Source organism: Botryllus schlosseri, chromosome 2 (assembly GCF_051294905.1).
Source record: "Botryllus schlosseri isolate E-star chromosome 2, Bs_hap1, whole genome shotgun sequence".
NCBI lineage: Eukaryota > Metazoa > Chordata > Ascidiacea > Stolidobranchia > Styelidae > Botryllus > Botryllus schlosseri.
Window position 1 is genome coordinate 9,503,902 of NC_137237.1, and position 15,124 is coordinate 9,519,025.

A 15,124-nucleotide genomic window follows, 5' to 3' on the forward strand; every position below is an offset into this window, starting at 1 on the left:
CCAACTAGTCGACTAGGGGCGCGTTTCGAGGTCTGAGGTTACTCAATCGATGAGATATCGGAGAATTACGTTAATTGAAATAAGACGAAAATCCAGCGAATTTCTCAACAGACCAAAATCGCCTGGAGCTACGATTGAAATCACGTGATTCACGAGTGATTGCGTTTCTTGACGGACTACGACAATGCCTGCTTCATGCACGCCACGTCAAATTTGAATTGCAGCCAACAGATAGTCTAAGCGTTTTATCCCGATAAAGTCATTCGCGGACAACGAACATTAGCTGGATAATCGCTAATCACAGTATAAAAGATATGGATGAAATTCAGCAGATGAGAGTTCCCTCGCCGTTTTTGGGGAAGCCCTGTCACAGGACTGCGAGTCATGTCCTTAGGAGGTAGCCTAGATTCGGTGTTAGCCACTGCTAAATAAAATACCACTAATATACGTTATTACCGTGAACAGAGATAGGTATTATGACGCTTAGAGGAACGTGGTACGCGATAACGCAGCACATGCCAAAACCTGCTTGGATCAGATTTCCGAACCAGCAACGATTTTGTTGCTGCTGTTCCATTCGAACGGGAGCATCTCTCATAGGATGGTTCAATTTCGTAAGTACGGTGATTTCATAAGGGCAAAGCTTTGTGGCTATTGGAGTTTCACGCCGACAGGAGTGGTATTATTGATACACCTACATCATCATCGTAGATGGGGACAAATTATAGGCTTGCTTTTTACCCTTTAGGCGAGCTGATGCACCAGGGATACGTGCGACTAGATATCTCATATGGGACTTAGTCAATTATACATATGATATATACATTCAGTTTTACAAAACTGCGGCAAACCAAGTGATGTACAATGTACATGTATAGCCTAATTATGAATTGGCGTAGCCTATGCATAGATAGATATCCTTGGATATTCCTGGCTCTTGTTAGGCATCCCAACTAACTAGTACAAAAATACCTGTGTAATCTACTATTCTACCAACCCAGTCACTATACCAACGTTGGTAAATAGGCAAGTAGCTTATTTATTTTTCGTTGTCTTTTCATCGCAGATTATCAATTCTCTGTACATTGGAATGCTCCTCCTACTCATCACAAACCTTCGAAATCTTTCCGCGGATATTGAAGCGCCTCACAAATTGCAAGGGTGAGTGTTAATTGACTTGCTTCTAGGCATAACATTTCGCAGTTTACACCGTCACCTTTCCCGATATTTTAAAATATTCAGAACGATGCAAAAGATCTTAGATCATCCTAATGGCAGTCAAGGTAAGTTATGTTCTGAATTGATATGATGCAAGTAATGATTTTCCTGTTCTTGTTGTTGGTATGCTATAGACATAAACAGTACTACGAGTATACAACTTCCCAAGGACATTAACATGTCGGCGGTAGTTCCAGCTTCAACTCTTATACGACTCGAAGAGGCACGCAATAGTGGGTATTAATTTAAGTACTAGCCTTGTAGTACATTTAAATCTTCTTTTTGAAATCTGCAGTGATCGATTTCACTTTACCAATCATGTACAAGTCGATATGTGTCCCGGCAATTATCGTAATTTTCAGCATTTTATGGCTCATTACCGTGGAGGCTGTAAGTATGCAATGTAGGCCTACATATATCGTGCGTATATCCGCTCTTACATTTTAATGCCATTTCCAGAGTAAAATTATATACGTTCAACTTTTCGGCAAAGCCTTCATTTTATCAATTTTCATTCAACTCATCGCACAACTTGGATTTTTGATTTATATCGAAATTGAAGCGAGGAAGATGTTTGCTTCTCACGTCAATGTTGTGGTGTGGACTGTATTCGTCGTCTACGCGACAATGAACGTAAGCTGTTGAAATTCACAATTGTCGGCTCTTGCTAATCAAACTCGGCGGATTAACTAATTAATAATTAATTCAGATGTATTTTGTTCCAATCCTGAATGAATTCATCAGACGACGGATAAGAGAGTGTGACCAAGGAATGGAACAAGGGCTTTTGACATCAGAGATGTACCCTCGTGCTCGTGTTGCTGAGTAAGTTATTGATCGGAACTCGGAATAGAAACAGGCTGCGAACTTTTTACCGTACCATTGTAATATTAACGGGAACTTATTTATTTGCACCGAAGGGAATACATCCAAGACGCCTTCACCGTAGAACCAGATACCGATATGGTGCATTTTGAGGCATCTTTGGTCACAGCGCATAAACCGGATAACTACAATTCAATCCAGGTAATCATTACTTCAAAATCATCTAGACATTCTAGGAATTTGTTTCGATATATTAGTAAAAAACCGAGGAGAGCAATTATTCAAGTATCTTTCCTCATTAATAGCCAACGCCAGAGGTGGTAAACTTCTCGTCGTCTGTTCGATTGCGATCGACAGAATATTTCTAGTTATTCGCATGGAAGAAAAGTTGCGATGCACTTTTCATAATCGTACTGTAGTTCACCTTTCCACTTTTAGACGTGTGAGCGACAACTTGGAGATGAGTTTGTTTTGGACTTTGAAAACGAGAGTTCGAAGTGAATTGTCCACCCTATATTGTCGGAATCACTACTTTGAATCGATAGGAGTCGTGAACATAGATGAGTGCTAGCCTAAATGAAACATTTAGTGACTCACATGAAATGCACCGCGATATGGTTGCATTGACCCCAACGACCATAGCTATAACGTGAATAGTTCGAAATATTTTTCTTTTCAGTCCACAGAAACTTCCGAGAAATATGACGACGAACCGCCAATCTGAACCCGAATATTGAGATTGAAATTGTGATCAATCCATCTGCAACTCTTCGAACGCTTTTCCTTCTCTTTCGGAGTAATAGTGACAGTACGGTACACAGGAGTGATATGAGATCTGATTCACAACATCACGATGTCGATGGACGTGAATTGTCTCTATGGCATCTGATGTTGGATTAGTTTTCACTGTTCGAGTGTTCGTGCTTCTTCCAGTGCCAATCATTTTCTCCTTGTACATGAAATAAAATATAAGCTTGCTGCTCTCAACGCAACAACTTTTGAAATTTCATCAACAATGTTGAAATCACGGGGCATGGTTAGTTATTACGATCTACAGTCGCTGTGAGCTAGGCATTGTAAAGTCGCTATACATTGCCAACAATCACGTCAGCGTCGGTTCCGGTGCGTAGCAAGTGCTACGTATGCAGCGATATTGTTGTGCTTCGACTTCATCTAATCATCGATGGTACACAATTGCACATGCATTTGAGCTGCAGATGAAATCGGAAGAAATGGTGTTGAGCCAAGGTGTTGGAAGTGATACTGAAAACGAATTAACACCTCCCACTGCTCAGGAACTGCATTAGCAGCAACAGGTCATGGTTGATAGAACATACACTGCTAGTTGAATTTACCTCACCCATCAAATCCCATGCGAGTTATTGTGTAGCTTGCATCGTGGATAGATATGATCGAACTTCAATTGACTGCGTAGCTAATCCAGACAGGCTTCCAACAGATTGTAGAAATGACTGTGCTTAGCTTAGGAATTTTGGGTAATTTGTACACATTCGTTACGATGTATTGGGAGGTATATGAGCGTTTTATTCTACAGGACTCGCTATCGCCGCCGTTGTCACGATTGCGATGGCCAAAAGTAACGTTACCATAACCGAAGACGTAACGAGAAATTACGATAAAAGAGTACGGCCCGCAAAAGGATTTAGTGACAGAGTTAACGTAATTTTCAAATTATCTCTGAACCAGCTCTTAGATGTTGTGAGTATACTTGTAATATACATGAATTTTCGCTTATAAGACTTTGTGGCATTGGCATTATTGCGCATCAGCGTTCTTCAAAATAAGCCCTTTTATCGAATGGAACTAATTTGAAGTTTTTTCAATGCTCACATGCAGCCCACACAGACCTTCGGCTATCGCAACTTTTAGTCGTTTGCTTAGGCTCTGGCGGGGCTCCGCTAGTCAGATGATCGTTTAGTTCGAAAGTTAATTCATTTTCATAATCTAGTCTTGCCCAACTCAACCGAGAGATACAAGACTCGTCAAGGGTACACAATACACATAATACCATATTAACTAGCTATAGCTATATGTTCACTGGTAACAGGTCATGCGAAATGTTGATTTCGATCGGTTGATGTTCCTATTCTTTTACGCAACCACGTCGTTAGTGAACAAGAACATGAATCAATTATTATCGCTCGGTAGTCGGTACTATACTTCGTATATAACAATTCTGCCATTAACCGCTGTGGTAGGAGTGTGGATTGAGTGACGTCCAATTCATCGATATGGAAGTCCCGGCCCGTGTATTTTCATTTTCAATGTCAATTAGTGAATCTGGCTTTTTATGTGGCATGTATATCCTCACTGTTGTGGTTAGTCTTTTATTATCATTCACTCACGTAAATTACAGAGTGAAGTTTCGCAGAAAATTCAGACAAAGTTGTGGCTTTATCATCGATGGGTCGATCTGCGACTGTCTTGGAATCCTTCGCATTACGGCGGCATCCAATACGTTCATCTTCCAGCTGAAAGGCTTTGGCTGCCTCTTTTCGTGCTATACAACAAGTAAAATTAGCAGGATGAGCAATGCGCATGCGCAGATATGCTTTATTGATTATATTGCTTGAGTGGGTTTCTTTAATCCGAAAACTCATAGGAATATTAATGCTTGACGTATATCATGGGTATATTGTTAGCGTGCCACACTTGGACAATTAAAGAGGTAGGCCTATACTCTGGTTACGTTATAGCTCATTTTCCTTATCCCTCTCAAAAGTTGCTGACGACTGCTTTTTCTTCAGTGCTGATGGAGACTTCGCAGTGTCGGATCTCACCAAAGCGAAAGTCCATTTTAATGGCACAGTCGAATGGAAACCTCCGGTCATATTCAGCAGCTTTTGTGAAATTCAGGTAAGGGAATAGTTATTATGTGACTGATTACTGACTATGCGTTGTATAGCCTGTCGAAAAATGTGGCAAATCTCTACTTAGGTGGCAAATTTTCCATTCGACACGCAAAACTGCACAATGAAAATCGGGCCCTGGACATCGGGACAAGATTTACTCGATATTGTGAACATGGACGGAATGGTCAAGTGAGGGACATTTTTCTTAAACTATATTGCGCTTAAAACTATTCTTGTGTCAGAAGTAATATTGTAGAGAAACCTACATAAAGAACCAAATCTTTGCACTTAATGACATTGTTATGAGTTGATCACAGCTTTATAGATACGCCATTGCAAGTAAAATGCGTAGCTCTATACTACATGTATATGGCTGGTAACAGTTTTATGTGGCTAGTATGAAGTGTGAAAAATTTCCGTGACCTTAACACAAACGTCAGTACTAGAGCACAGAGGTATCTGGGTGCGTAAAAAAACAAGCTTTGTAGATTCAAACAGAGGCCCTATTTATAATTAAATATAGGCTATTTACACTAGCTGAATGAACAAGCTATTTGGGGTGAGAAGACATTAAGCGACGAACAAAAAAGTAATGAACGCTCTTATTGCAAATGAATTTCTATCGGAAGAAGATTAGCCCGCCCAGCTAGATCCTAATACGGTTTTTGCCTACGCTTATATACTAATCAAGAAGTGATGGCTCCAATCGACATATCGGCGTTGATTCGTTTAGAAATCACATTTGTGACAAACCGGACCTGTCCAATTACGTCACCAATGGTGAATGGAAGCTGTTGACAACAGGATGCCATAAACATTACATCAAATACGACTGCTGCAAAGGTAGGTTTCTTATTTTAATTTTCCTATTGTCTATATCGTCGCTGTGGAATCAAAGCAGCTTATATTTTTTTTTCAAATTTTCACATATCTTCGGCCATATTTTGGCTATGTTTATGTTTGCCACATTTTTCAAGGTTAATCACGACCAAGATGTGGCCGAAAAAAAATGAAAACTTTACGTAAAGTGATTTTTTTCAAAATGTGTAGCACTGACATAAGGTACTTTGATTCCACAACGATGATATAGGAAACGATAATTTTCTGACTATTATTGTGTAAAATCTCCACAAAACAATATGCTCCAGGTCCGTACGTAGATATGACCTATCATTTCGTGATTCAACGACGTCCGCTGTATCTTCTCATGAACATTCTCTTTCCAACGATGCTGTTTTCATTGCTAACTTGCACCGTTTTCTACCTTCCGTCCGATGCTGGAGAGAAGATGACGCTCAGTGTATCGCTGCTGCTATCTCTAGTCGTGTTTCTTCTCGTCATTGGTGAGCCATGTTCATTACTAGGACGATTCTGGTAACGCGGGTAACGCGAAACAGTGTTCGGGCAATTTCACTTCGCTAATTTGTTCTTCTGCCCGAAGAAATAAATGGCATTTCTGAATTTTGTTGTATTATCACGGCGAACTTCTTAGGTACACCAAACTGAATTGTCGCATTGTACGAAGTTTCATATTCTTGCTTGTTCCATTATGAATTCTAGCGAGGTTATATTAAATGTAATAACGATATTCTTCTGAATCCCATAATTCGACTTACCGAGGCAAGATCATCCTATTAACTTGTATCCTGTCGTGATTTTCAGAACACTGAAGCACATTAACCAAAATCTTTTGGTAATCATTAGAGCGAGTATAAATTCTATTGATTCAAGTCGAGTCGAGGGACAATTTTTCCGGTATTGTAATTATATGCTCCTCGGCCCTGATAGTAAATTTATCAACGAGAATATTAGTTTCATTTCTCTTTTCCATTGTGGTTGCCTCGAAACTTCGATACTTAAAATGTGACTTCTGTGAAGTAGTGAGCAACCCATATTTACATAGGCAAGGTCGAAAAAATGCCAAATCTTTTTCAATGTAATGTAGAACTGGCATTGTAGGCCTATTCCTTGTGCTCACGTAAAAGATATATATTTGAACCTTCTGAGTCGTTCATACTGAGTGATAATAGAATACTCGACTCGACTGGGAAGCCTAATGCTAAAGAGCAGCGGTGGGCAGACCCGCATCGTACGCGAGCCGCGTATCTAAAATCTTGGGTCATTTGCGCCCGCACAGTAATTTTCGTACGGTCTTTCCGCTTTTCTTGCGGCAACCATTGGTGTCGTGACTGCAGTGTTTACCCAACTGCGCCACTCGCTTCCCCTGTAAGTCTGTCTCCGTTGGATAACTCGTAGCAAAGTTTTGGTGTCTGGTTTCGTAATGACATTTCAAGTTACTAGCTTTGTAATTAATGAACTAACCTTGGCAGATAAAGACAATGGCTTAACTCCATTATCACTGAATGCGAACTATTTCTCTCATTCTGTTTTAACAGTTCTATTTTCCTGTTCATACCTTCTTTTCTTGCAATTTTCGCTCAGCGACATTTTCTTGGGCCAAACTCTGCGGTTACTGCTAGCCTTTACATGCAAAAGCGAGATCCGTAGTTGCCATATTCAACCCGTAAATGATTGTGACCTGCGCTACCGTGATTTATCATTATCAAGTTCATTGTTGAGCACATTGACTTATCATTGAACAATGAACATTGAATGAACATGCACCATAATTATAGTTGCGGGTGAACGACTGAACGTTTAATGTGAACTCGATTCAAGAGTTCAATAGCAAATTTCTAACCCTGTAGTCCCACCTTTCCCGAAATTTTACAAATGCTATACGTAAACCATAAGCAAAGGAAAGGACGTGGTTTATTTTTGTCCTTGATGTTTTTGCGGCATATACACCGACTCATGATACACATACACACGATCTGCGCATATGCATATCATGAGTGCATGATGTGCATATGCCGCTGGACAATGAAGGTACACATATAGCCTTTTACGGCTTTGACGTCTTGTACCAATCCTCCATGATATGTGATATCCCATTAATGCATGAGCGCCAAGCAAGGAAAGAACGCGAAAGAAACAACGCGAAAACAATACGCATGTTGTTGATACGCTATAGAATGCATCATTTTATAATCAGCCTAAACCTCTCCAGCAAATTGGCACAACGCATGTGCTGTGCATTGTGCAATCATTAAAGAGCCGCAGTTTTCCCACCCTTGCTATAGAGCAGAGGTCTCAAACTCAAATGTGATCGCGGGCCAATTTTCCAGTTTTGACGACGCCGCGGGCCGCAGCATTTATAGGGGTACTCTATGTCTTTCCAAAGAGGCCTTATTTGGCGGGAATGAATTGTCCTATTGAAAGTGAGCCGATCCAGCAGGCTGACTGTAAACACATATCGTCAAATGTGATTTACTCTTGTATAAATTCAGGCCTGACACGAAAAGAATCATCACATTTATAACTATTTGAATAGAATTGTTGTTGTACTTGATATATATGAATTATAAGCTATAGACACCATACGGGCGGAAAATGCATGATGTCATCATAAAAGCTATCGGGTTGTAATTTTGCAGCTACTATGAGTATTTTGAATTTTACGAATTAATAATAGAGACTGATCTGATATCAAAACATTTTTAGGTTGAGCATTGTAATTCCAATCCAGGATTCGGGTATACTTCTGATAAGTAGGCCAAATATTTTCAAATATAGGAACAGAAACAAATATAAATATAATATAAATATATTAATGAATGTGTCCTAGTGATTGACATGTCGGGACGCAGAACGGGCCATTGTTGTTACATCGTTGGAGCGACCACTACGGTACTCGGTACTTGTAAGTGCCCCTAATAACATGGTTTAGCGACCAAAGATGTAACTGACAGATTGCCAATGGTTGCCATATCCACTTGCTTAGTTCGCGAAATACCAAGCTGCGACCTTCTGATCTATTACTATTCCCCTGATACGCAATTAGTTTGTTGCGTCCATGGTTCTAACAAATTCACGGCATTCCGAGTCACTCCGAGTGCACTCGAGTCATTTTCATTTTGCCATCGAGTTAGCCCGAGTCTGAGTAATTCTAGGAAAGGTCGCGTCCAAGTCCAACTCACAAATTTCAGTCACGAATCGTCCAAGGGTCAGGTTTTGTCACCATGAACTGGAAATGTGGCGAAATAGTGAATCTTCTACTGCATGGTAGCGTTAGCAATTGATGTGATAGTGAAGTTTGTTGAATAGTTTCAGTCTTTCGGGGCATTTTAAGATGTACTTTTGACTTTATAACCTGAAAAGATATATGTGACACTTATACATTGTCAAAGTATTAAAAATCTAAAATGTCGTCGCGGGCCGCACAAAATGCTCTGGCGTGCCGCGTGTGTGAGACCTCTGCTATAGCGCATAAATTACTAACCTCCGTAGATTAGCAATCTATACTAATACACGATTCATAATCTAAGCACTCACGTAGGCCTACTCGAGTTTTCCTAGCACTCGAATCCTAGTCCTGTATCAATTGTAATGATTCGAGTCGCGCAGTGATGTTCTATTTTTACGAGTAACTAAAATATACGTCTTCTCGCCGAGAGTAATAAATAGTCAATATCTACCGTTTGAGCCTCGACATTTACGTTATCCGTATCTCAGAATCGTAAAGCATGTTAGGCAAGACTACAAATATTCATGATACGGACCACGGAGTAGTGACAGATACGCACAATGCGCTCAAAGCGCTACTATATAGTTATCTTCCAGAAGTACGAAATTAATTTGGACGACGTGCCACCGATATCATATTTTTCCTTTGGGGCCGCGAAGAAGATACATATCCGAATTTTTAAAGTGCAACTCGATTACTCTACTTGAAAGCGAATCACCCAGTACTCGATTTTGCCCAGCATTATAAAATATGTACGGTGTTTGTTTGTTTTAGGGTATTCATGGTGTTTTTCGACTACTATGGTCATTTACACCAGGCCGATATTCTTCTTATTTTCCGTAACTACCGACTTATAGCACGGCCCACCTCTAGGCTTTTGTAAGACACTGCTGACACGGACGAGGTGGCGAGGAGGAGCCTAGGTAAACCTTCAACACATAGGTATCGAAATTCGGAAGTCGACCTCGGTCGGACTCGAACCCACACCCTTTGGTGTTGTAGCCGCGGATTGTACCACTGCGCTATCTCGCCACGGCATATATGTACGGTGTATATTTATTTTTTCTATGAAGAAGGGAAACGTTTCTTCGATGGTTTACATATGACATCAGAATCCTGGTCAACTCTCAAATTAGAATCTAAAACTGTTCGAACGTTCCCATCTACCCGGACCACGCTCATGTCTACCCCACTATTCACCTTAACTCCCTCAAATTTCCATAACTGAACAAGTTCTTCACGAAAGTCCAAGCATAAAAGTAGTGACGTGTAGATTGTAGAATTTCACTGTGGTGTAGATTGTAGGCCGACTGGAGCATTTTAACTTACGATTACAATATATCAGATACTAGGGTCCTGTCCAGGGTATGCATTGAACTGCAGAGGATCCCGATGTATAATAAAATAAATTAGTAATTATCAGTAGGGCGATTATTATTTTATGACCTAAAAAATTGAACTTAGAATTTTATGATTTATAATGACAAGGTATTAGGCTACCAGGTGTTAAATGTCAAATGAAAAGTTCATCGACAGTGCAACCGCTATACGACACCAACGAAATGCAGTTTGCAAAATAATTTGACTTCGTAAACAATTTGGACAATTTTTTGATAGGATTTTGATTTTTTTTGCATTGTCAAAAAATAATAGCCCTAATAATTAGCAATTATATTTTTGACAGTGGAGGCCATTCCCTCTACCGCAAAAGGCGTGCCGTTACTGGGACAATACATTCTTTTCACCATGATTCTGGTGACCCTCTCAATCATCATAACGGTTTTTGTGCTCAATGTGCATTACCGTTCTCCATCGACTCATGCAATGCCCGACTGGGTTAAACGGGTACGTGTGGTTTTACGCTAATATTTGTTATAACCGGTCTGCACATTTCGTGATGAATAACTTCTAAGGAAATCGAATTCAGTGCGGCATCTTTCAGGAATCTAGTTCTGGTATTCGGACACGTATCTTATTGCCCGCAGGTTTTCATGGTCTACTTACCAAAAATAATATGGAGTTCTTCGATACGAAAAGTGGATCCATTCGAAGAGAGAAAGGAAGATGACGAGAAGAAAGAATTTTACTCGGATGTATCGGGTAAAATGAGCAGTTTTGTTTTAGTTTGCAGCAACTTAGCATACATGTAAAATCATAGGCCTATACTTGTTAAGGACTGTATTCCAGAGGCGGTCAAAATAGTCAAGAAAGATGCTCAAGTAGAATTGGAAGTAACGTAGCTCGTAAAAGCCCATTTACATTTAATTTTCTGGAAAATAGGGGGAGTACTGCATTCTTTTTAAACTTCAGACAAAAGAACTCTAATTAATTAAAAGAACTCAAAGTGACCGTGTACCGTTATATAAAGAAATCCGAATAGAACTTTTACAAAGTTTGTTTGTTTGTGGTGTTTATGGTGTTTGTCGACTACAATGGTCATTTACGCCAGGCCTATATTCCTTATTTTTGATTTCATGCAGACTCGTAGCATGGACCACTTCTAGACTTTTTGTAAGACACTGCTTACACACGGATGAGACGGCGGGAAGGAGCCTAGATTTTTACAAATTGAAAACTATGTTTCATGTCTTTGTCCAGGAAGCTTCTATGTTTGTCGACTAAAACAGGACGTAGCGTTCATAAGTCAAGATCCAGTTTTTTTCCAGATTAGGACACGCCATATGCTGCTATGATTACAGCAAGATAGTTCCAAACGTTTTGCTGAGCCCTATCTACTGTGATGAAACATGTCATATTGACGATGATACGACGTGAAAGGAACCACGGAACCTGCTACCTAAATGAGATTGACCGATACTTTTCTGAAGCATGCTCTTCATTGCATATCTATCAATAACGAAGCACGTCGAAAATTATGTACTTCACTTAACCTTGGTGAAAATTCTTCTTCTTGAAAACTGCCCCTAAATTTATTCGCTTCATTTTCTCTCTCCCTCATACACATTGAATGAATATAATATTTCTACTTGACAAACTGCTCATAGCAAAAAGTAAGTAAGTAAAAAATAAAATATCACGAAGTAGAAGAAGCGAAACACTAGATTTACTAGTAAGTACTACAAGTAGAGGAAAAATAGAAGTACTTCGTTACAGACCACCTCTATTGTATTCAAGCGGTGGACCTGATTTATACCTATTCGTTACAACGGACCGTTAATCAAGTAGATACACTGATTTTCAAAATGACGATTCATTAAATATTCTCTCGTTAAACGGTTAATTGTTGCAAAATAGAGAGTGGCTTCAATCGCCGTATACTGTTAAAGTAGAGACTTGTGTGCCCGGTCGACGAGAATTGCCTGTCTCAGCACCATCATGACCACACGAAGAGTTGCATTTAAAACAAATGATGTTAAAAAATAATGTCTTTTTAAACAAAAACAAAAATATTTTCAGACGTTGTATAATTACGCCATAATTGTGTATAAACTTTAAAAAAACTGGTAGTATGAGCCTATGGAGGATTTTTCATCTAATAAAGTCGACCCTCGACATACACGATGTGGAGTGACTGGACCGTCGAAATCATCGACGGTTCGACATTTATAGCATGTACAGTGTACACATTGTACATATAGATCGTTGACACGGAATGAGTGTTCTGATGATGATGACCGCAAAAATGCTACATAACGATGTAGTCTCGGTTGAAGATATTTTGGTCTGTATATGATAGTGATGATAGTGGTCGGAAGCCTTTTTCGTTGAAGGAGCCATATTTACCCTGTATTTTCGATTGTCACTGCCACTCCACTGTGATATCACAATTAGGGATTTGTGATGTCACATCTAAAAAAAACGATGAAAAAATTATAACATGTTTTAAACACAGTTGTTTTAAATTGATTGTTGTTTTAAATGCAACCCTACCTACACGAATTTAGCCGTTTGGTGCTAAGCGTACGCACTATGGATTTTGTCGTAATCTATTCAATTCTTTCCGAATCAAGACATCTCTGGAAGAGAGGAATGTTCTGATATACAGCTCATGCTGAACCCGGACATTAGAGACGCAGTCGAGGGCGTGCGACTTGTCGCTGAACATTTCAAAGATGAAGAGGAAAGCAACCGGGTAGGCAGTTACGCACGATATACGACTAAAACTATACCGATTCGTTTGACTATTTTCACTCAAGATGCTTTTATTGCGAGGGAAAATCACTGTACAATGATTGTGTGGTGTGGAGCAGAGGTGCTAGCTCTCGATGGGATCGTAGATTACATGAATAGGGTCTTGCGGAGTTGTTTTGATTTTGCAGTGAAATCGTTATGTAACTTTCTTATTTAACAAATGTTTTTCATTATTAAGTATGCGTGCTTTCGGTAACTTTTAACCAGAGGTGGTCAAAGTAATCAAGAAAGTTACTCAAGTAGAAGTAGAAGTAGCGACGCAAAAATCTATTCAAGTACGAGTAGAAGTAGTCCTATTAAAAGCATTCTTAAACTACTGGAAATAGAAATAGAATTGAATGACTTCAAATCTACTCAAGTAATTAAGTAGTTGTGAAAACGATCCTGATTCGTTCGTATATAGACTGTCAGAAGCTGCAAATTGAGATATGCGTAAGATGGAGAGCTTGATTCATATTGATGCATCCCAGGAAGTATAAACTTTCGACAGCATAGGTATTCGTTCGCATCATGGGATAAAAATGATAGCATTGATATGGGAGTGCGATACTAATCATCTGTTTACTTGCACACATCGATTTAGAATAAATTATGTTATGGCGCCCCCCCCCCATATTATAAGGCCCGTAGTGTGGTCGAAGAGCAACACGGAGAAGTGGTGTCGGATACGGTGTTAACACTTTGCGCGATTAGTAAAATGGTAATAAAAAATATGACTGATCGTAAAAATGCAATTTGGTGTAGCTTTACTGGGAATTGAAAGAGAAATATCTATACTACTTCTAAAAAGCGGAAAATATATTTCATGTATTTTCTCCAGAAAGTTTCAACAGTGGTCTGCTAAAAACAGATGTGAAGTCAAGAAAAAATCAGAGCCCACTTTTCCAGATATAGGTCACGCCATGGGCTGCTAGATTACGATATGATAGGTATATGCTAGATTGCGAAATGGTAGTTTCAAACGCTAAGATGGGCCATATTTGCTGTGATGAAATATTTCATATGGGTGACAATGCGGTGTGAACGGAACCACGCAACCCGCTACCTAAATTATATTCACCGATACGTTCGTGAAATCATATTAGTCTACTGTGTACGAAGCGCGACGAAAATTATGAGCTTTACTCTACTTTTATGAAAATTAAACGTTGATACTCCGTGAAAACAGCCCGAAATTCCTCAGGATATCTTTCTGATCGGAGTATTAAACTACTTCTTCTTGACAAACTGAAAATAGCGAAAAGTCAGTAAGTAGACCACAAAATATTTCGAAGTAGAAGTAGCGGGAAATTAGATGTACTTGAGTAAGTATACAAGTAGTGGAAAACTACCTGAGTACTTCAATAAGTAGAAGTACTTCGTTACAGACCACCTCTGCTTTTCACCAATGTATATCTTTAGGAGCAAACCGAATGGAAATACGTCGCGATGGTTATGGATCATTTTCTTCTCTACATTTTCATCGTTGCCTGTCTACTTGGAACGATTTTCATATTTGCCCAACGACTTGTCGAGCTGAATTCCGAAGAATCGATTTTCAAGAGTAACGACGGCTCCTGCTTGTTAAATTGCGGCAAAGATAGTAGCACTGCAACTTGACCGCGGCAGTACTCGATATGAGACATATTATCGACTTCATTTGAAAACAAGCAGCCATAGATCTCGTGAACTCGATATGGGATCGAAATAGTCGATTAGTCGTGATAAATATATTTGTGCGATGTGATATGTACACTGTACAACACCATACGTCGGTTGCCATACGTCCGGTTTTTCCCGGACATGTCCGGACGTTCAGTGTTCAGACAGCGTCCGGAAGGAAATTCGAAAATATACATAAATGTCCGGAATTTTGAAGGCTTGAAGTAGGCTCATATTTCTTTCGTAAATCATCTTAAGCAATATTATTTTGGGGAAGATTTATGCTACAATAAATTTTTCGTCGCGCTGCGCGCGATTAAGTGTCCCA

General features: G+C 39.6%; 2 protein-coding genes across 2 annotated transcripts; both read left to right on the plus strand.

Annotated features, from left to right (window-relative positions):
* Window positions 1-217: 217 nt before the first annotated feature.
* LOC145433394 (uncharacterized) lies at window positions 218-3,038 on the plus strand. Its single transcript, XM_080310487.1, has 10 exons — window positions 218-397; window positions 466-614; window positions 1,067-1,161; window positions 1,243-1,283; window positions 1,353-1,451; window positions 1,514-1,608; window positions 1,678-1,851; window positions 1,928-2,043; window positions 2,139-2,244; window positions 2,723-3,038. The coding sequence occupies exons 1-10, from the start codon at window positions 385-387 to the stop codon at window positions 2,765-2,767; spliced, it is 933 nt and encodes a 310-aa protein (XP_080166613.1). The 5' UTR covers window positions 218-384; the 3' UTR covers window positions 2,768-3,038.
* A 140-nt stretch (window positions 3,039-3,178) lies between these two features.
* On the plus strand, window positions 3,179-14,914 carry LOC145433393 (acetylcholine receptor subunit alpha-1-A-like). Its single transcript, XM_080310486.1, has 11 exons — window positions 3,179-3,539; window positions 3,599-3,762; window positions 4,421-4,575; window positions 4,812-4,920; window positions 5,002-5,105; window positions 5,650-5,759; window positions 6,065-6,259; window positions 10,688-10,848; window positions 10,989-11,103; window positions 12,975-13,096; window positions 14,557-14,914. The coding sequence occupies exons 1-11, from the start codon at window positions 3,512-3,514 to the stop codon at window positions 14,752-14,754; spliced, it is 1,461 nt and encodes a 486-aa protein (XP_080166612.1). The 5' UTR covers window positions 3,179-3,511; the 3' UTR covers window positions 14,755-14,914.
* The last annotated feature ends 210 nt before the right edge of the window (window positions 14,915-15,124 follow it).

Bases quoted from the DNA above. Each gene is read 5' to 3' on its own strand.
- LOC145433394 (XM_080310487.1), top strand. The intron at 1,284-1,352 runs GTAAGTTATGTT...GGTATGCTATAG, and splicing joins TCATCCTAATGGCAGTCAAG to ACATAAACAGTACTACGAGT. The intron at 1,452-1,513 runs GTGGGTATTAAT...TGAAATCTGCAG, and splicing joins ACTCGAAGAGGCACGCAATA to TGATCGATTTCACTTTACCA.
- LOC145433393 (XM_080310486.1), top strand. From the start codon at position 3,512: ATGACTGTGCTTAGCTTAGGAATTTTGG. The intron at 5,106-5,649 runs GTGAGGGACATT...TGATTCGTTTAG, and splicing joins AACATGGACGGAATGGTCAA to AAATCACATTTGTGACAAAC. The intron at 5,760-6,064 runs GTAGGTTTCTTA...AATATGCTCCAG, and splicing joins CAAATACGACTGCTGCAAAG to GTCCGTACGTAGATATGACC.